General features: G+C 42.6%; 1 protein-coding gene across 1 annotated transcript; it reads left to right on the top strand.

The window, feature by feature from the left end:
* Nucleotides 1-2,187: 2,187 nt before the first annotated feature.
* Nucleotides 2,188-7,900, top strand: trhra (thyrotropin-releasing hormone receptor a). Its single transcript, XM_039804726.1, has 2 exons — nt 2,188-3,378; nt 6,546-7,900. Exons 1-2 carry the CDS (start codon nt 2,572-2,574, stop codon nt 6,984-6,986), a joined length of 1,248 nt encoding a protein of 415 aa, XP_039660660.1. The 5' UTR covers nt 2,188-2,571; the 3' UTR covers nt 6,987-7,900.
* The last annotated feature ends 14,318 nt before the right edge of the window (nt 7,901-22,218 follow it).

Here is a 22,218-nt window from a genome sequence, read left to right as displayed (position 1 = left end):
TGGGACTATATTGGGCACTGCTACTCGGGAGAGTTATACGAGATATCACACAGCAACTCTGTGAGTACAGGTCTAATAAGGGTCAATCTATTCCGTAAAATAAGGCGTATTCCTTTAAAGAGCTGCAAAGAACAACTGAGCCCGGTGTTCGGTGGACTGTTTCAGAAATCACTTGACACACACAAAGTCCCAGTGATACGGTGAAATTTTACCACTTCCTAAGAAACCCAAAGTTGGACTGAACGATTTAAGACCAGTGGCACTCACTTCTGTTGCTATGAAGTGCTTTGAGCGGATCATTTTAATTTGTCTCAAAATACAGTCCCAAGTTCACATGGACACATTACAGTTTGCTTACAGAGAGAAAAGTGGAGTGGAAGATGCTGTCACAACCCTCCTGAATGGGATTTACAAACACCTTGAAACACCTGCCTCTCATGTATCGCATCCTGTTTGCAGACTTCTCTTCTTCTTCAGGTTTCGACACCATCCAGTCACAAATGTTGATAGAGAAGCAGACAAACATGGGTGTAAACCTCACTCTTGTAAAGTGGATTCAGGACTTTTTAACAGGCAGACAACAGTATGTGAGGGCGGGCCACAGTCAGTCAAGAACCATCATGACAAACACGGGAGCGCCACAAGGATGTGTTTTATCACAATTATTTATTTTAAATACTAATGATTGTGTCAGCCACCATTCCAACTGCTCACTGATTAAGTTTGAAGATGATGCTGCCCTAATCAGTTTTTTTTTTAACAGGACTACAGGACTGAGGTTGACCACTTCCATGAATGGTGCAATCAAAACTCATTCACTCACTCACTCATTTTAAACATTTCAAAAACAAAAGAAATGGTGATTGATTTTAGGAAAAGTCCCCCCTCCACTGCAACCCGTCAGTATTCAAGGGACAGTCATTCAGACTGTGGAGGAGTATAAGTATCTGGGCACTATTATTGATTACAAACTCACCTGGTCTGCCAACACACTAGCAAGATACTCAAAAGCACAGCAACGGCTCTATTTTTTTTAAGGAAACTGCTTAGTTTTAATGCAGACGCAACAACTCTGACATTGGGGTGGGGGTCTGTCTGTCCAGAACAGGAACATGCTGGACAAGGTAATTAATGGATCCAATGTTAAAAGCATCTCCAACCTCACAGTATACCCTCAATCTGGCCCTGAGGATACTGGCTGATCCATCCCACCCACTTTTCTCGTGCCATCGTGCCATTACATAATTTGTGCCGAGGAGCATTCAGTTACTGAACAGATCAGACACAGCCACATAGACATTTTATGATGTGCGCTATTGTTTTGCTATTGTTCCTGGTTACAGAACTACAAGATTTAAAAAAAGTTTTGTACCAGCGGCAGTCACTCTGTTAAACAAACGGTAAAATGATTTGCACAAAACGCACAAGCACTTTGGTCATGTACTGTTTTTTATTCCTCTTTTTTTCTATGTTTTACTACCTGTTTTTATATGTTTTAATGTTTTGTGTGTTTGTGTGTTGTATGTTATGTTGTGGTCTACAAAGTTTTAAGGACATTCATTAAAGTGAGTGTATAAATCAATTAATACATGGTTTATTACACAACATCTATAATAGTTGCAAAACAATATAAGGACGTTTCCAAGTGTCAAGTTTTCAAGTGAGAATTTCTATTACTCCTCTAATGAAGCATCAACACATATATGTGTATAACTAATTAATTCATACTTACTCCAGTGCTGACATAGCGCTGTAGAGATATCTGGCTATGCGAGACAAATAAATACTTAATAACAAAATACAGTTTTAATTGTAAAAAGGTCTAGTGAATTTTCACAAATTTGGGGGAATGTATAAACACTTTTACACCCACCTGTGAATGATTTGTATATGTGTAAGGCTACAATACAGTATATAATTACTAATTATCATATATAATTATAATAACTATCCTAAAGTGTTATCAGACATGTATAGTCAGTTGCAATTGACAAATGCATTCATAAACACTCAAAAATGTACGCAACCCAATAATTTAGGCTGTTAAGCCCAGACATAAGAGAGGCAAAGTGTGTGCTTTCAGTGTGAGCCTGCTGTGACCTCACTGTGTGTGTGTGTGTGTGTGTGTGTGTGTGTGTGCGTGTGTGTGTGTGTGTGTGAGAGAGAGAGAGAAAGAGAGAGAGAGAGACTCTGCAGGAAGCTCTCAGTCATGACTGCGTGAGCAGTGAGACAGGAGCAGGGCACAGCTGCCTGCAACACCTCCTCTAACTTCAACCAACAGCCGTGGCTCCATCTGCTATTTATTTTGTATGTCTCTACTTTCATTTGATGGCTTTTCAATATCAGGAACTGGGTTTGGTGGAGAACAAACAGTTGACTGGATTATATATGTGGATGAAATTACGTTATTTGGTTTTTTTTGGAGGATTTAAAGGTCGTTGGACTTCTGGTGCCAGCCAGGGCCCTGCAGCGCATTTGCAATGAATTCTTGGGAATTCTTGTGATTGAATTTGAATACCTGGTGTAACCTAATTGTCTTAAAAGCGCACAGAGCCACAGCCTCCCGCTGTTATGGAAAACCTCACCATGGATAACGCGACTGTGGAGAATGACACGTCGCTGCAGGACAATCGCACCCTGGGTGTTTGGACTGACCACACAGTTGAATACAAAGTGGTCAGCGTATTTTTGGTGTCCCTCATATGCGGCTTGGGGATCGTGGGGAATGTGATGGTCATACTGGTGGTCCTGACCACCAAACACATGCGGAATCCCACTAACTGTTACCTGGTGAGCCTGGCCGCGGCTGACCTGATGGTCCTGACGGCCGCCGGGCTGCCCAACATCACCGACGCCCTGCACGGCCAGTGGGCGTACGGCTACGCGGGCTGCCTGGGGATCACTTACTTCCAGTACCTGGGAATAAACGCGTCCTCCTGCTCCATCACCGCCTTCACCGTGGAGCGCTACATCGCCATCTGCCACCCCATCAAAGCGCAATTCCTGTGCACTTTATCCAGGGCGAAGAAAATCATCATGCTGGTGTGGGCGCTCACGTCCGTCTACTGCGTCATGTGGCTCTTTCTGTCCGACACGAAAAAGTTGGTGTACGACAACGTGGTTCGGCTCAGCTGCGCCTACAAGGTGTCCAGGAGTTACTACCTGCCCATTTACTTCACAGATTTCGCGGTGTTTTACGTGCTGCCTCTCATGCTGGCCACAGTTCTGTACGGACTCATCGCCCGGATACTTTTCCTCAACCCGCTGCCTTCAGATCCCATGGGCAGCACCCAGAAGTGGAGGACGGAGACGAGTCAGGGAGGGAGGATGGTCAGCAGCTGCTCCTCCAGCAGCACCACGGCTGCCTCCCGCAGACAGGTGGGACACACGTTCTGCTCCTTAACGTTTACATTCAGCGGTGGAAGAAGTATTCAGATCCTTTACAAGTAGCCTACTAACACCACACTGTAAAAAAAATAAAAAAATTAAAATAAGAAAGTGGCATGAAAAGAAAAGACTCAATTAAAGTACAAGTACCTCAAATTTGTACTTAAGTATAGTAGGCCTACTTGGGTAAATGTACTTAGTTACATTCCACAACTAGTTACATTAGATGTAGTAGTAGTTCGTTGACTGATGATTGTGTTTGGGCAGAAGTGAGAGCATGTGTCCAGCTGGACCGCAGGTTGATTTCATTTCCTCCAATCAGAAACAAGTTTGAGTGATGTCACTCAATCCCCTCATACCCAGCCAGAGAGATCCACGAGACTTTGCTTTATACAACAACAACAAAAAGATCATTTAAAAAGAAAGGAAAGAATTATTAAGGAAAGTGGAACAATGCGCCGGCCACAGGCTCTGTTACAACTGACCCACACGCACATCTAATACAAATAAGATAATAAGGTATTTAGGAGCAATAAGCAATAAAGTGGTAACCCGTTCCCTATATATGCCACAAACTGCACATTTGATGAAGGTGATACAAGACAGAAATGAGCATAAAACATTGTTATAACAGCATATGGAAACATTTCATGTCACTGTGTTATAAAACTACAATAACAGGGCTCTTAATAGATTTATTTGGGAGGGTTGTGCTGCCTAAAAAGTGCAGTCAACACCACTCACAGTCACAGATATAGAGCATATGAAAAACCATCTTATTTAGCCCAGCTGACCCGAACACCCCAAACAGAAGATCTGTAGCAGACTTCTGAAATAAGTCATCAGTTAAATGAAGTCATGTTTGTCAGGGCCTGTTATAAGCAACTCACATAAGATTAGTAGGAGTCATGAATTATTAGCAATGTTAAGTATGTTTATGGAGCTGTTAAAGAGGGATCTTCAGTAGCCCAGACACAACATTAAGGTTAACACGAGACGACGAGTGTATCTATAATAATAAATAAACGGTGAATAAATTATGCATTTTTCTATTCAAATTTCTTCGCTAAAACATTTCTTTCAAAATGTTTCAACTCACCCCAAGCACCGCTACATACTCACTTCACCGCATATGAGCATACAGTGCATCAAAGCACTGCCAGCACTCATTTACTTTCACATTCAATGTTACAAAGTGCACCTAGGACTCGATTTGTCCCTTTTTTTTGTCCAGCGGAAAAGAGCAGATCCACATTTTTTTAAAGCTCCGAAGCACAAATTTATAAAGCGCCTTGCCGAAAACAACTGACAAAAGTGATACGATACGAGGGTTTTATATATATATTTTTTATGTTAATGGATGCTTTCTTTATAAGAGCTCAAAGTGCAGCCACCTTTTGAATTACCTTGCTCAGTGTTTCTGTGTGTGTGTGTGTGTGTGTGTATGTGTGTGTGTGTGTGTGTGTGTGTGTGTGTGTGTGTGTGTGTGTGTGTGTGTATGTGTGTGTGTGTGCGTGCGTGTGTGTGTGTGTGTGTGCGTGTGCGTGTGTGCTGCTTAAGAAAAACACATTCCGGCTCACCGTGCGCGTAGTAAACTCAAACTATCTAAGACAGTTTCATCCACTTCTGACATCATCTTTCCTCTGTAAAAAAATGTATTAAAAAAAACACACACACACACACACACACACACACACACACGCTGCAATTAGTTCCTACTTTGTTCAAAATAAAACAGACTCCTCTAAAGGCACAGTCACACAGGCAGATAGCAGAGCTTGATGTTTGTTTATCAGATCACGGGAAGAAGCCTTCCTGGAATGACAGTGGGTGTGGTACCCTGAGGGAACTACCACGCTCTATTAGATTGTCTAATCAGTTAACCCCAATTCAAACAGGCGGGTGACTTTTTCTCATTCGGTACGGCTTGTATATTCATCTTTGACTGACACCCACCCACAAACTCCTGCTATTTACCATGTATGTTACATAATTACCTAAAGGTCAAGAAGTAATGAGCATCCAGGATCAGGTATTTTGGTCACTGATGACACTGGCAGTGCCCCTATCCAATCCAATGGTGTCACCCGAGTGCGGCAAAGACGACACAGCATAAATATGGATACACTGTAATTGCTGTAATTTCACATCAGGATTATCATCTAGAAAATGATATGAACAAATCCTGGCTTTGTTTAATTTCGCATACACATCACGTCTTCCAGGTTAGACATTCTTTAACAGCATCTGGATAAATAAGGAGTATTTTATGAGATCTACAAAACCAATGTTTTAAGTTTTTCCAAGGAATAGCTTGGTTTGTTAATGGTCACATTTTCACCCAAACGCAGTGCCACTATTGGTGGAAAACCTACCAGCCTACCTGACAAAACCTTTGCAGTTATCTTTCATAAAATGTCATTTATGCTGTGTTTGCATCCATCTTTAAGTTGTGTGTAAGTTATAATGCTGTTCTCTTTCAAACGACTGTTCAATTGTTCAAACAGTGTCTTTGCACAACAGTACAGGATAACCGCTTTACTTAGCATTTATGAGCCACAACCAAATCACAATTCATGCTAGATTTTTGATAGTTAATTGAATTACTTTATTTTTGTGTTAAAAGAATTATTCTATTTTGATGATGATGATGATGAGGATGAGAGCAGCTGACAAGGTTGACAGCCCCAGACAGGACAGCAAGGAATAATAAGTGAGCATGTGTGTGAGGATTGAATGCAGATGTGTTAGAAATAAAGAAGGCCTAAGCATGCAAAAGTCTTCCTGCCTGAACTTGTGCTATAGCTTCATTGTTGATTTTCTTAATTAAACTAATTCTTTGATGACCAAATTAAGAAGTTCTAACAGGAAAGTGTCAGGAGGAGTAAGCATGGAGTGAAAATCTAGCAAATTAACAACTTTAAATTGAATGAAATCAGGATTATATATTTAGGAATAGGCCAGAAAACATTTGGACATGTCAAAAGACCAGCTGAAAATGACTGATGGCTGAATTCCATTTAGCTGTTTGTAGGCATGGCTTACTGGGAAACCATTTTTAGTATAAAGTACCTGTGCATGTAAAACACTCAAAGTTCAATGTATTGTCCATTTTTCTGTGATTTCATTTTGTTTCACACTTGATTGAATTTTCTAAGGTGACAAAGATGCTGGCTGTGGTGGTGATCCTCTTCGCCTTACTTTGGATGCCCTACCGGACCTTAGTGGTGGTCAACTCCTTCCTGGACAAAGCCTACCTGGACACCTGGTTCCTGCTCTTCTGCCGTCTCTGCATCTACCTAAACAGCGCCATCAACCCGGTCATCTACAACGTTATGTCCCAGAAGTTCCGTGCCTCTTTTAAGAAGTTGTGTCACTGCGGTCCTCAGCGTATGGAGAAACCACCTTCTTACAATGTGGCACTAAACTACAGCGTCATCAAGGACACATCCAATGGGGAAAGTCCTGACCATTTCACCACAGAAATGGATGAGCTAAACATGCCGACAGATCAGTACTTACCCGCCAGCATCCTGCCAAATGCCAAGAATATGCCGTTCACAGAGCATTCACTGCCAGGGAGTGGTGTCAAAGCCTGAATAAAAACACACTTTTCCCCTCTAAAGAGAAGAGCAGAGAGTCTGACAGCTGCAGTATGGATTCAGTCACCCAGGGGACATTTTAGAGAAGTGGTAATTAAACGTACCCAGACCCTTCCGACTTAATGTCACCAAGGTATTCTCTCTCTTGGAAATTTTTATTTTAATTGACAAGACAAGTTGCCAAAAGCAAAATAGAATGCTATTTGATAAGCTAACCTTTAGAATTTTGTACAAAGTAAGTGCAGGGAGCTTTTACGAATCTTGCTAAAACACATTGATACAGCAAGCTGAAACCAAATTAAAGCAAACTTCTTCCATCCACTCCCTCCTCCCTCTCCACTCAGAACCAGACTGTTAAACCAAACACTATAATATAACAGCGGGAAGTTTCGGAAGTGGATACCATGGGGCTGAGTGATATAGCAAAACATTTTATCACAATATTTATCAACATATTAATCAAGTTATAAATTAAGGGACTTTTTTTTGTTGATCCTCATTCCTATTTCCTTGTTGAACTAAAATCCCTAGTAGGATGCAGAGTTGGAAAAATAACCAAGAATTGTTTAAGCTGCAGACATATGTTGAAATTATAAATATAAATTATACAAAAATAAACAAATAATATCCTCACTCTTGTCGGTCTAACCTATATAACCCCACTGTGTCAAATCTTTACAGCCATATGCTTATATCTTAGTTGAGTTAGGCTCATTAATTAAAATGCAATTTACAGTTTGTTGCAGGGTGTTTCTCTGAGAGCCTTGCTACTCGTTCCTACGGTTGTGTCTAATTACTGGTGAGAGCATGAGTGCTTGCACTCTGTGTGCATCATTGGATGGTGATACTTAAAGTTTCAGTGCGTAAATTATTGAACGTCCATTACATTCAAGCCATTGCCAAATGAGTTGCTTAAAAGCTTATTAAGACTATCAGCTCCACACAACTCTCTCTGTATTTCTCAGTATGGCTATGTTCAGAAGATTGTGGCGTCCGGTAACTTTCCCGCACAGAAGCTCGAGTGAAGATACTTACCTCTTCTGAAGAGTCCAATCATGTTTTTTTAATCCTCCGTGTCCTCCTTGGCTACTAGCAACTGCATGGAGGAGGGGTGGGGGCGCGTGCGTGATCACGGAAGGCTTGTATCATGTGGATGCGCCGACAGTGTTGTTGTCATCACTTAGAATTCCTCATGGGGGGCGACAGAAACTACGCACTATAGCTTTAAGGTTCAAATAAGTTCCTGGTATTTCCCGTCGTCCTGGTCGTCCAGTATACATCACCTAGACTACTTGTTCCGTGTCAGACTCTAAATTACATTAGACTAGCCCTGTTTGGGACTCTCATCAACTCTGTGGCCTAACAGGGCTCCAGGTAAAGCCACACCACCAAACATTACCTTGTTTCTCCACAGCAGCTCTTTACCATTGAAGGCTATTGTAGCTGCAGAGCTGTCGCTTTTTGTATCAGCACAAAAAGGTTTTCTCAAAGTGCTCATCTTTCCTGTCCAACTATCCAACCTCTGTTTAGCTAACTGCCTATCTTGGGAAGGGGGCCGTCCGGTTCCAAAAGACTACCATATGACCAGTTCTTTTTTTAGTACTAAATTGCGTAAGGGATTACAATTTGAAATTCAGGGCTAGATTTATCAAGCCGTTTGCGCCTGTTTCCAGGTGCTAATTGGTCGCAAAGACGGATTTAACCGATGCGGGCTATTTACAAACAGGCGAACTTGGGTTAAATCGCAGATTGTCTGCCACATGAGCGAGAAGAGACAAGTTGCGCTTTCAATATGCGCTCGTTGGGAGTGGTCGGGGAAAGATAAGGGAGTTCCAACGAAAAGGTGGGAGGATGCAGCAAAGTGCACCTAATTATATATTCCGTGGTATTTACGAAGACTGTCAGTAAGAGCGCCTTCTATTCTGCGGGGGAAATTCTCCGCCTCTTAAAAGCAGGTCTAAACCAGCCGCGATCGAAGTTTCCTCGTAGACCTTTATGTCGCTGGTGAAATGGCAACAGTAATTTGAGCAAGACGAAGACATAGGCGAGGCTGAAAATATTTTTAACACAAGAATCACACTTTGTCAGTGAACACAACATCATTTAGCGTTACAGGTCAAGCAGCCGTGCAATATTAGAGTTACTGGAAAAAATCAAAGATGAAATTGAATCTCCCACTCAGCGTTCACATCCCATTCCAGCAATTGTTAAACTCCTCCGCTACGTACAAATATTGGCATCAGGATCATTTCAAACAGTCCTAGCATCAGCAGTGGGAATATCGCAGTCTGCACTCAGCCATATCATAGCACCAGTACCGCTTTGCTACAGCGCAATTTACGGTATAGTGGGCGGAGAAAGACGCTGATTGCCTGATGGGTGTCAGGGTTGATAAATACTACGCAAAATGTGGAAGCATAGCGTGCGCTATTACCGAACTCGCATAAACAGACGCAGCGCAAACTGCGCTAGTGTTAGTAAATTAGGCCCTCAGTGTCTTAATTTATAAATTACTAATCCCAGTATCGTTCTGTTACTTTGACAGCTTGGGGGTCGACTTGTTTTCATTCTTACCAGTAGTTTGATGTTTATCAGTATTTTAAGGCAGTGCTGCCTGGAAGGCACTAGGATTAGGCAATGGTTATGGTTATGGTTATGGTTAGGGTTAGGGTTAGGTGCCTTGAAGTCAACGGTCGCAGTACTACCTGGAAGGAGACATTGGGGGCTTAAAACACCATCAAGATAGTTTGATGGAGGTGGGATATCAGTTTGGTCTCTGTGCATTCAATGGAGAGACTGGTCTGCTACAGTCTGTCTTGGTCTGGGCACTGGAGGTGTGGGGAGGTAGATAGCCTCCACCAAAAGAAATGCCACTCCCGGTAACTCCAACGTTTTCTTAGGCAATGTTCACATTACAAGCAAACGTGGCCCAAAAAATACTATTTTTTGGCTCTCATTTTAAACAGATCAGAATTTTTCAAAATAGTGTGGGCACAGAAATTAAATTTGGTCCAGCGCACGGATAGTAGCTTAGGAAACGGACCTTCAGTTAGTGGCTGTAGCAACTCAAATTCTGCCCGGGGTATCAGCGGGCTGGTAAGACACAGAGCTGTCCACTGTTAACCCCAGCCCACCTGTTAGATCCATGTAACGGGCGTAAAAGAAAGTTAGCTGATCCAACGGGTGCTGGGTCTTATCGTGCAGATCCACTTGTCCGTGCGGCGCTTCTGTCGCGTCACGCCCCACTCTATTCCTATGGGTGACGACAAGCGACTTCAACGCTCCTGCAAAGCATTCCGGGAAGGCGGCGCTACATTTGAAAAAATGCTGCCGTCCAAAAAAGCTTGCCGATGCCCAGCTTTATGCAAATGAATCGCGTTGAACGGCGACGACGCTATCCAGTAGAAGTAGATGAAAATCTTTCAAACTGACCTTTCTTGATCTGAAATGAAGACATATTCAGCAACTACATGGCCTATTTCTCGCTTAAAATGTTTTCAGAAACACATTTCGGTGAACTATTTTTGTAAAATACGAGATCGTATTCTCAACGAGCCGCCGTGACACTCTGTTGAAATTCTCGAGTACACACACCCACGTCACGCGTTCGTCCAATCAGCTGCTGGTTAGGGGCGTGGAGCATCAACCATGGCTATATGACGTCGCGACACCACGCGACAGTCGTGTCGCAAAAGTGGATCTGTACCGTTACGCTGGCTGAATTTAAAGTGCTCATATTATGCTCATTTTCAGGATCATAATTGTATTTAGAGATTGTACCAGAATAGGTTTATGTGGTTTAATTTTCAGAAAACACCATATATTTGTTGTACTGCACATTGCTGCAGCTCCTCTTTTCACCCTGTGTGTTGAGCTCTCTGTTTTAGCTACAGAGTGAGGCATCTCACTTCTGTACCATCTTCGTCACGGAAGTAAAGGCTGGACTACAACAGAGCTGTTTGGAGCAGTTGGTGAACAGTGTTTTCTGTTGGAGATGGTAAGTCCCTTTGGGGTGGACTTTGGGCTTTTTCACTTTGTAAACCTATAGCGTGCACAAAAAGATATATAACACGATAAAGGAAAGAGAAAAAGCCAAAAAGCATAATATGAGCACTTTAAGTTTCTACAGCCAAATGTCTGGCAAATGTAACGTTTTTATTGTTGTTCCATTGCGCATGTATGTGATGTTATTGATTGATCCGATGATGCCTATTACAGTCTAGTCAGAAAGATTGGATATGGAGAAAACACAAACGGAATTGAGCATTAAGCCCTGTAATGTGAATGTAGCCCTGTTCATATTGTGTCGTCTTAGCTGTTGGCTGGCTGCTTGTTAAATTACAACATCTCGTTTTCTTTTTTTACACATGTTAAATACATAAGATGTAATGTGTGGGTGTGGAGGCTTCTAAGTGGTAAAACAAAGTCAATGACGGTCTGGGCTAAGTTACAGCAGTAATGAACTAATTAATTCTAACTCTAAGTTTTGCTGTTTAGTAATTAGTAAAGTAATGTTATTGAAATGAATAATATGTAATTTGTAACTTATCCAATTTTTCAAGTAATTTGGATAAATAGCATATGACATAGCTTTGTTTCTGTGTTGGGATTGGTATGTAATAGTAGGCCCTATGTCATCACGCAATCTTAATTCATCAACAGTATATCAAAGTTTCTCATTTTCGAATCAAGGAAATTTTCTATCCCAATCAGTGTTCATATCGCCCGGGCCTAGGATACCATCTCTGTGGTACTTTTAGTTGAAGCAAGAGTCTTTTGTCATGGTGTGTTTCGACACAAGGTGACTATTTTAAAAGGAACTACAAGGTTTCTTCAGCCAATTGTTGTGTGTGTTTCCACTGCGGTCTAAAGACCCGTGAAGATTAGGCTAATTAGTCTGCTGATGACATGACAGGATGAGGGCTGCATGTGGTTGCAGGGGTAAACACACTCTACAGCCTGAAGTTCAGTGTGCCCGCTGTATCATCTAAGTAACACTTGAAGGTCCTATGACATGCTGCTTTTTGGATGCTTTTATACAGGCCTTAGGGGTCCCCTAATACTGTATCTGAAGTCTCTTTCCCAAAATTCAGCCTTGGTGCAGAATTACAGCCACTAGAGCCAGTCCCACAATGAGCTTTCCTTAGGATGTGCCATTTCTGTGTCTGTAGCTTTAAAGGGGTGATAGAATGATTATATAGGGTATTTCACACTGTTCCTTATGGTCTCCTAATGGGGTATGTAACATTGGTTGGGCTGTAAATGGTTGATATTTTACTGGCCCTTATGCATCCCTGTGTTTTGGCCCTATTTGTAACAAGAGCTTTTCTTCCAAATATGGTATGGTCATGAATATTTAGATGAGCTGCGCGGTGATTGGTTGAGCAACTTGCCATACGCAGACATTAGAGAACGCCACTGATTGGTTGAGCGAATCCCCAATACACATACATTAGAGAAGCGACAGAATCTCATATTCCAGACACTGCAATGTTTCATTACCAAATTCACTTCTGAGACTTTTTTAAGCGAGAAATCAACTATATAAAGCTCAAATATGGGCCGTTTTACAAAAATTGATGGCTAATTGCAAATTTGGTAAGACGTGTGGGACTTTAGGAGCTCCACACAGTCTGACGGAAGCGACAGCCTGCTGGGCTCCATACCCAGGGCAAAGTCACCCTTTGTGGATACTGCACTATGGGGCTCCGCGGCCAGCTGCCAGCATAACTATATCTATAAATAATACATTTACGGTTTTGAATGTCCCAATGTCTTATAAAGCTAACCGTTGTGTCCGATTTGATTTTAAGGCATTTTTATGAACGCGTGGCTGCTTTGTTAGGACAAGCAGCTGCTTGCTATATGTCCCATTCATTACAATGGGGAAATACCGCGAGCTAGCTAGCTACCCTTCGCCATAACTAAATTATATTTACTGTTTGAATTTTCGTCCGCCACTTATACAACACATTCCCCAATGTCTTATAAAGCTAACCGTTGTGTCCCGATTTGATTTTAAGGCATTTTTATGAACGCGAAGTCTTTGTAGGGCAAGCAGCTGCTTGCTATATGTCCCATTCATTACAATGGGGGAATATCGCAGCTAGCGCTACATGGTCGCCATAACTAAATTATATTTACTGTTTGAATTTCGCACGCGCCACTTATACAACATCATTCCCCAATGTCTTATAAAGCAGCTAGCCTTGTGACGTTTGATTTTAAGGCATTTTTATGAACGCATAAGGCGTCTTTGTAGGACGAACAGCTGCTTGCTATATGTCCCATTCATTACAATGGAGAAATATCGCAGCTTGCTCACTTTCGCATAACTAAAGTATATTTACAGTTTGAATTTCGTCACGGCATGAATATTACAGGTTCCTCAAGGTCTTACAAAGCTTAGCTAACACTTGTCCGATTTCGGTTTCAATTGAATGTATTTTTGTGAATGTCAGAGTAGTGGAGGCTAGCTAGCTCTCATTGATGGACTCCATCTCACCGCCGGCTCAATGAGACTCGCGGACAAGAGGCGTTACATTTCCCCGATTGTTTGTTTAAATAACTCAACACACATACCCATTATAAGATTTACTGGAACCTGCGGGCTGCGGTAAAAGATTGCGGGAGTACTAAGCTCGCTGACACTGCGGTCAGGGGCGATGTAGCAACCCAGGCAGCACCAACACCGGCACTAAACTCCGCACACAGTCGGAGAAAATTTGCAATTAGCCAGCCATTTTCGTAAAGGCCGCCCATATTCGGAAGCTTTATATGGTTGATTTCTCGCATAAAAAAGTTTCAGAAGTGAATTTTGTAATGGAATAGCAGAGATCTGCGTGACCTAGCTAGAGTCAGAAGACTACCTGATCTCAGGTCAGTTGTGTAGCCTATGTAAATGTTGGGGCGTGACCGTTCTCTTAAGGTTCCGGATTTTGAGATGCTTGCGCAAGCAACTCAGCTTTGTTGGGATTCGCCCGTTTTCAGAGGCAGTTTCAAAATATGAGATTTTCATAGTAAAGGGGTGTCAGTGGGATTTTGACCTTCTATGTATGTCCTATTTACCCACCAAACTGTCGTTATTCAACTATGACGGTTTTGCATTCTATCACCCCTTTAAATGCTATTGAGGAGGAGAGAGGGGGGGCAAGGTGGAGGGTGGGGGTGTGGCCTTGACCAACTGCCACTTTGCTTGTTTTCAAGTCATGATGTCTCTCTCTTTCTCATGGGCGGGCCAAATTCTCTGGGCGGGCAAAGCAGAGAAAGGGGAGGTAACCTTGCTCCTTATGACCTCATAAGGAGAAGATTCCAGATCGGCCCATCTGAGCTTTCATTTTCTCAAAGGCAGAGCAGGATACCCAGGGCTCGGTTTACACCTATCACCATTTCTAGCCACTGGGGGACCATAGGCAGGCTGGGGGAACGCATATTAATGTTAAAAAACCTCATAAAGTGAAATTTCCATGCCATGGGATCCTTAACAACAACAAAACAGCTCACTGTTCTTTAGCTCATAACCACTGAGAAACAATGTAAAAAAAGGGTTTTATTTGTCTCATTAAAGCATTCTCTCGCTGATCCCAGACAAACGTCCACAGCCGGCAGTTACCCTCGCACAATCTCAGCAGAGCCTCAAAAGGTCGTGAATGATACCAGAGACATCAGATGCTGGCCTGCTCTCCGTTCCCCACACCAGACTCTGTACCTTCGGAGACAGAGCCTTTAGTGTTGCAGCCCCACCCTCCCTGCAGATATCCGAAATGCTACATCCCTGGACATTTAAAAAAAAAAACTCCTGAAACACCACCTATTTACCACAGCCTACAACCTCCTTTAGCTTAGCCACAGTAATTCTGTAAAGTGTCCTTGGGTTTCATGAAAGGCACTATATAAATAAAAGTTATTATTATTATTATAAAATTGATGTAGTAATGCACTGTAAGTCGTATGTGTTCCACACATTTGTTACCATATGCACCCCATTGACTGCAGCTGTATAAGAGCGCGAAGATCCACATAGGGAGGAGGTTGGGGTGGTAGATGGGTCCTTAAACACAGGGCTTTTAAGCAGGGGAGCGGAGTTCAAAGTTAAATGCCCAGGGCCCTATCTTGCACTCAGCGCAATTGCCTTTGTACACCGACGCATGTATCATTTCTATTTTGCACCCGACGCACAGCGGACTTTTCCCTCCACAGACACACGTCGGTAAATTAGGGAATGTATTTGCGCTCCGAGTACAAGGAGCGAAAAGGCGTGTTCCGGCAAAACGTTACCTGGTGCTATGTTGCAGTTTCAGAAAACAATTCCGCCACTGACCAGGAAAAACCTGGTCTAAAGTCAGTGGCGCTAGTCTAAAGTCAGTAGCCGTTATTCAGATGCTATTTTAGGGACCGAATGCTTGGCCAAAATGTAGCGTGTGCAACGCGGCATACAACACTTCTCTCATCTACAGCAGTTCCCATTTTTGAAAACCATACATAATTACAAAGAAAAATATTACTGAAAATGCGCTTCAGGTGTTTGGATAGATCAGGAGGCACTTTACAGTACAATCCTCAAAAAGTCGCAGCATTCTTTGTGGCTTGTTGTGTTTTACACAATTTCCATGAATCATGGATGTGTTGATGACATAAATGAGGAAATATTAGAGGACTTAAGGAGACGTGATGTTGAACTACGGTGGGATTGGACACTCCAGCGGAATCTGGTGAATCTGGAGTAATGCGCGTGCGCTCCTGGCCGGGGGTGGGCCGGAGATGGAGTGGGGGGAGGAGGAAGGGGCACAACAGGTGCAGGTGGTGCATTTGGAGGCCCACACTCCATGGCTGCAGCAATCCTCTCCAGACTTGAGGAGATGCGCTCGAGAGGCTGCAGCAACATCGCAACCCGGCCAAGACGGGCATTTGTTACTTTGCTGCATCCCGGACAGCTCCCGCTGGCGTGCGCCAGGCAAATCCGCCGTCATAATAGCAATCCGCCACGGAACAATATGCCTGCTCTTAAAGGGAATGTGAGATGACGCTCCGATTGGTTATTTTCACATTACGCCCAAACCACACCTAGCTACTTCAGACCAACCCATTTTAGATTTGCGTCGGGCGCAAGAGTCATTTATCCCGCCGGTATCATAGCAACAGCGGCCGAGATCCGCCCACAAAGCTACTTGCGTTTGGCGTTTCATACTTGCGTTTCAGATCGTTAAAATAGGGCCCCCAGTGTGTAAAGTTTTTAGTTGTTCATTTGTTAAAATCTGTGTTGCCCGTTCATGAATATTTACAACCACCATCAATTCCAATTATTTCCTATTGGCTTGAAATTTTACATTTGCATTCACATGAACTGGGGTAGACCTTCTCTTAATAATAATAATAATAATAATAATAAAAATAAATGAGGTAGACGCTCCATATTCATGCACGGTACGGTAACGGACATACAGCATTTTCGCTGTCACATGATAAACTCCCAGGTGCTGCTAATGCTGCTAATGGGTATCGTAGCTTCCCGGCCCCGGCAAGTTTGAAGAAGGAAACATGGAGGACCACACGTATTCAAAATCCAAATTTCAGGAACAGGAGTCTTCTTCTTCGCCCAGAAAAAGAAAAAGGATATTGAAAAGAGCAAGAGACCGGCTTTTTGAAGCATGAAGGTTACCATAGCTGTAGTACGTACTTTGAACTGCGTGGTGCGAGAGAGCTGATAGCAATATGTGATCCCAACGCTAGATGGGAGAAATTCCTACACACTGGACCTTTAAAGAGGAATACACAAGACAGGGGTTTGTGTCCCGGGTGTACTTCTTAAGGGGACCAGGTTTTTGACCCAAACCATAATCTTTTTCAAATCATAACTAGTCATTTTGGTGGTCGGCGCGGCCCGCCCCCTCACAGCTCACAGTAACGTTTTCTAGGCTAAATTTAAGATCGCTAAACTTTACTGTCATGTGAGCGGTCGTCATGTGAATGGCCGGCGGTCGCCATAATTTTGAAGTATATCATACGAATTGTTGTGCATAACTTTTCGAACGATATCGTACAAACCTGTTCATGAGAATGCATCGCTGCAAAGGTATGAATAAAATGCAGTAGAGGAAATTGAAACTATAAGCCGTTTCCACAAAATCATCGGTTGATGGTTCTTTATTTGTGCTTTAGAACGCAACCCATAGGTGTAATTTACCCCCCCCCCCCCCCCCAATAATCAAAACTGTCCAGTGCAACCCACCCCCCAAAAAAACTATTATAATTTCCTTTACATAAATAACGACATTTGCACCATAACTTGATGCAGAAAAAGGAACAAAATGTTGCAGAAAAATTCACCAGAATGCAGACAATGATGTGTTTGATATGCTCCAAATTTAAATTTGGCTCAAAAGTGGAGATCTCAACCAACCCAATGTTGAACCCAAAGTTACGCCCTTGACGTAAACTGACACAATCAGAGATGAATAGTTCTATTTCTCTCATTCACAGCTTTGTTTCTCCGCTCTCTGTCTCTCTGTCTCCCTGTTACCTCACTCACCCGCCTGCAGTTTATTGTGGCACTGGCTCACAATCTCTCTCTCTTTCTCTCTGTCTTTTTTTAAAGTGAATCGGCAAGCCGACAGCAAAGCCTAAATTGACTTTCATATTGATTTATGACCATTATAGGACAAGGGGAGAACATTTCTCTTTGTTTGCGAGTATCAGGATCAAAATCAGAAAAGGTTTTATTGCCACAATAAGTACACTTTTGTGGAATATGCCTTGCTGAATGGTGCATACATAAACAAACAAACAAACATATTAAACATGAATATGAAATAAACAAATATATACATACAAAATAACTGTTAGAAGAAAAAAAAAAGGCTGAATGGCTTGAAAACGCCCTGGTTTTATGAATGAATCAGTAGGCGAGTTGAAGCAGCCGCGATGTGTGTTTGACCATCCCTGCAAGCCCCACCCACGAAGGTTCCTGTACATTCAGAAAGGGACTTTTTGGGGGAAGAAATGAAGCCCCCAGAACTTCATTCAGACCCTGGTCCCTGTAGTCGAAACGCAACAAGTTCCTCAGAAGGTTCATCGTTCCAGGGCAACCTGATCTCACAGAATTCCGTGAAATGAACACTCAACATCTGTGGCAGTTTCACAGAATCTTCCGAAAATTCCATGATGGGCCCACGGAAGATTTCCGTGAAATTAACACGGCCCCTTAAAGTGATGGTTCGGAGTAATGTCACCCTAGGGTCCTTTGCACCATGACCTCGAGCCAAACACCCCCCCAGAAGCTTTTATCACCTGGGTCGAACATCGGGAGAGTTAGCTAGAGTAGCGTTAGCCGCTGAATAGCTTAGCGCAGGGGCTAATGGACCCACGTTTGTATCTCGTAAATGACCCCACTAATAATGCCCGAAATGATACCAAACGTCTACAAGTAGTACAAATAGGTTTTGCTCTCATAAAACGATGGATTGGAAAGTTTGTAAGTACACCAGAAGTTTATGTAAATAACACTTGCCTGCTGGCTTCTGCTCTCTGCTGGCTCGAGGTCATGGTGCAAAGGACCCTATGGTGAAATTACTCCGAACCATCGGTGAAATTAACACGGCCCCTTAAGTTAAGGAAAAGGTCGTTGGCGGGCGGGACAACAATGGGTTCCGTTTAGGAAAAGAAGAACGGGACGGTTGTGTTTAGGAAACGTGACACGCGGGACACGATCCCCGGTCTCCTGGGTGAAAGTCCCGTGTTGTTTGACCCATCCACCACCCCAACCAACCTCCCTACGTGGATTTTCGGGCTTTCATACTACTTGCTACCGTAGTCGCTCTCAATGCTACGTCATCTTCTCATTGACTTTACATTGGCATTGTTTTTCGTGGTGGCCACACGGAAATGTTTCACACATTCGTGCCACCACCACGTAACGCGCTGTTAACAGCTCGTGATCATTTCACGGAATTCTGTGAGACCAGGCTGTTCAGCGTGAAAATCTCATTTGTTTATCTCTTTGGACCTCCCCACCAGAAACCATGTCATTCAAAAGAACCCAAATGCACAACACCGCGAAATGTCATTCACGCTAGTAGAGAGAGAAAGCACAGATATGGAAATACATGCCCTTTTGAAAAGGTCCAAGTAATAAAAAGGACAGACATTACAGATAGTCATTTAAACCCGGTGTGTCAATTTAAAACCTCCTGAACTATAATGCTTGCTTCAGGGACTTTGATCATAACAGACACAGAAGATTTGCGTTGCTATGGTTACTGTGTGAAGACGAAACTGTGGACTGGAAGGCCAGTGGCCAGTGTATCATAATGAGGGAGAAATGTGTAACCCTGATGTGCAGACGGAGGCCGTTTGTCAAAGAATCAGATAACTGCTGTGACAGTAATTCATTGGTATTACCTGAGAGTGCCGAGTGCAGCCTTTTCATTCAGATTAATCTGCTCAGCAAACCCCCGCAGAGCAACGATGGAATGTGTAACTAGATTTCGACAAAGTGCCACACTTGAGTAGGCGCAATCCGCTCGTGTATATATCTCACCCTGCTATTAAAAGAAGACTTTTCTGATGTTTGTTTGAGCGACGTATATGTTTAAATTGAAGAGCACTCAGAGGGAATGAATTCTGAGTGCACTAAATGAAGCTGGGCAGCAGGCTTTTCGGTCTATACTGTGAAGTTGCTTGAAATAGAAATTGTGCAGTGGAATGTGAAATTAATTTAATATTGTGTTTTGAAACGTGTGCCAGCAAGTACATAAAAAAAAAAAAAAAAGAAGAAGCTTGTTTTGATCCTTTGTGCATCAGCGTGTTTTATCATTTCTAACCAGTCAGTGGAAGCGAAAGCGCTCCAAAGTTGAATATGTGAGAAAATAAGAAATAAAAAAAAAAAAAAGGTTTAAAGTTTGTAGCGTAAAGTAACTCTTATCGTGCACTTTAATTATTCCCTCCCTTTGTTCTCAGTTGGAACCCATTTCGTGTTTGGTGAAATACCAACCAGTTGTGGTGGAGATGTTTTCTGCTCTGCACGTGTGCTAGCTTTTGTGAGGTGAACACAAAGATGATAAAAAAAAATAAAATAAAATATCACATAGCTGATGTATTTCCATCTGAGGTGTTCTGTCTCAAGTTAGCTTTTCTTTCAGCTTTCTTGCTGTTTGATGGATTGTTTTGTATTTTGTATTGTTCTTTGTCTGTAATAAACAGAGAGGATAATTGCAGTGCCTCGTGGGTGGTGCATTATTGCTACATTTTACTGTGATATTGTCTCTCTTTTTTTTTTTTTAACTCCCTGCACCTCCACCTCTAACTGATCTATTACCTGCAGCCGTTGCAGAAACTGCCTCATCCAAGACCGAGGCATGAATCAGGCACAAAAAGCTTCTGTATGAGTTGCAATCACTGTGAGGACATCAGTCAGAGGGGTTGATGGCTTGGTTTTGAAGTCCCTCAGCAACACAACATTATCTCACTGAAGCTATCAGAGGTCATCTCTAGTCTCAACACAATCAATATGATGCCTGCACAATTTATGTTCAGCTGCTCTAGGTAATATCTGACTCATCAAACCTCCCTCAATTTGTTAATAACGCTAAAAATCGAGCGTATATTAGAGTAATCACCTATGCGGCGTTCTGGAGCTGGAAAGAGCTTAATGTGCTGACACAGAATGTCCTTGGAACACGGAGGCACTAATTGACGTTTTATCGGCTTTGCGCAAACACGCACGCGCACGCACACACACACACACACACACACACACACACACACGATAGACTACTCTTGGTCTCGCATTGCCAGACCTTCCTCCACAGCGCTGCGGAGAAAGGTCTGGCTAGTCCACACAGCATCCCGGGATGGGAGAAAAACATGCTCTGGTTTATTGGCATTTCTTTAAACCAATCACAGTCGTCTTGGGCGTCGCTAGGCGCCGGATTCAATGACAGCGCCGCGGCAAAATAGCCTTGGGAAGGAACTTGTTTTGGTGGAACGTGTGTACGTTCAAAAGTTGTTTTAGTCGTGCAAGAGAAAACTAAGAATGCGCCCTGCAGTGCCCCGCTACGTCATGATCTACTACAACTACTATTTCTAGTCATAGTTCTATTATCTTTATTGTCACTATTATTGCCACTGTTCATCACACCCCCAACCGGGACCTTCAGATACCGCCTACCAAGAACCTGGGTCTGTACGAGGTTTCTCCCTAAAAGGGAGTTTTTCCTCACCACCCGCACTAAATGCTTGCTCTTGTGGGAATTACTGGAATTGTTGAATTGTTCTTTGTAAATTATAGTGTGGGGTCTAGACCTACTCTATCTGTAAAGTGTCTCGAGATAACTCTCGTTATGATTTGATGCTATAAATAAAATTGAATTGAACTATTTGTAACCTTTCCGGTAAAGCAGGTGGCACTGTGTAGAACATTAGCTGTAACATCTACTAACGACAAGTTATTCATTCAACAGGCACCCTCCAACAAAATAAGAAGACGCTGAATTTATGTGTCCTTTTGCATTTTCAGTTATATTGTAATGCAAGAATGACAGCATTTCACTTTCGACCAGTTATCTGATTCTGACCACCTAATTGTCACTTACTTAATGTGGGAAGGAAAAGAGGTCAGAATTAAACTACAAGCTTTTCCATTTTTTTTTCTATTTCCAAATAGTACATAGAGTTCAGAAGTGATTCAAATCTCCACTTCGCTGTTGATTTATTGTGATTCAAATGCCTTGCACTCTATCATTTAGAAAAAGTATTTGTCCTCAAGCAACAGACTTATCCTCCACCTCTTGTGTATGACCTTAAAAGATCCATCAAACGTGGCTTTTTGCTCTGCACTCTGTGTTGAAACATTGTTGATCCATTAGAGAAAACGCTGAGCCAAGACTTTCCAGAGGGTGAAGGTAAAGGTACTTTATCGTCACATAGACATACATGTAGCAAAATTCATTCTCTGCGTTGAATCCATCCCTCAAGGGAGAAGTGGGCAGCCATTTACAGCGCCCGGGGACCAACTCCAGATCTGAGCCAGTGCCTTGATCAAGGGCACTGACTAGGGTAGAAATCGTTATGTGCAAAAAGTGACAGGTCCGAAACACAGGCTGTGATTATACTTTACTAAATGTAATAAAGACTGAAATACTAGGTAAACAGTTTCATTAAATATATCTGCCCACTACATTTGAACAAATCTAACCAGTTATCCTGAAAGGCAGTGTTATCAATAATGATTTAC

This window comes from Perca fluviatilis, chromosome 7 (genome assembly GCF_010015445.1).
Source record: "Perca fluviatilis chromosome 7, GENO_Pfluv_1.0, whole genome shotgun sequence".
In the NCBI taxonomy this organism is placed as follows: domain Eukaryota; kingdom Metazoa; phylum Chordata; class Actinopteri; order Perciformes; family Percidae; genus Perca; species Perca fluviatilis.
Note: the sequence above shows the minus strand (reverse complement) of the source record. Positions and strands in the feature narration are given on the sequence as shown.

Bases quoted from the DNA above. Each gene is read 5' to 3' on its own strand.
- trhra (XM_039804726.1), top strand. From the start codon at position 2,572: ATGGAAAACCTCACCATGGATAACGCGACTGTGGAGAATGACACGTCG. The intron at 3,379-6,545 runs GTGGGACACACG...GAATTTTCTAAG, and splicing joins CGGCTGCCTCCCGCAGACAG to GTGACAAAGATGCTGGCTGT.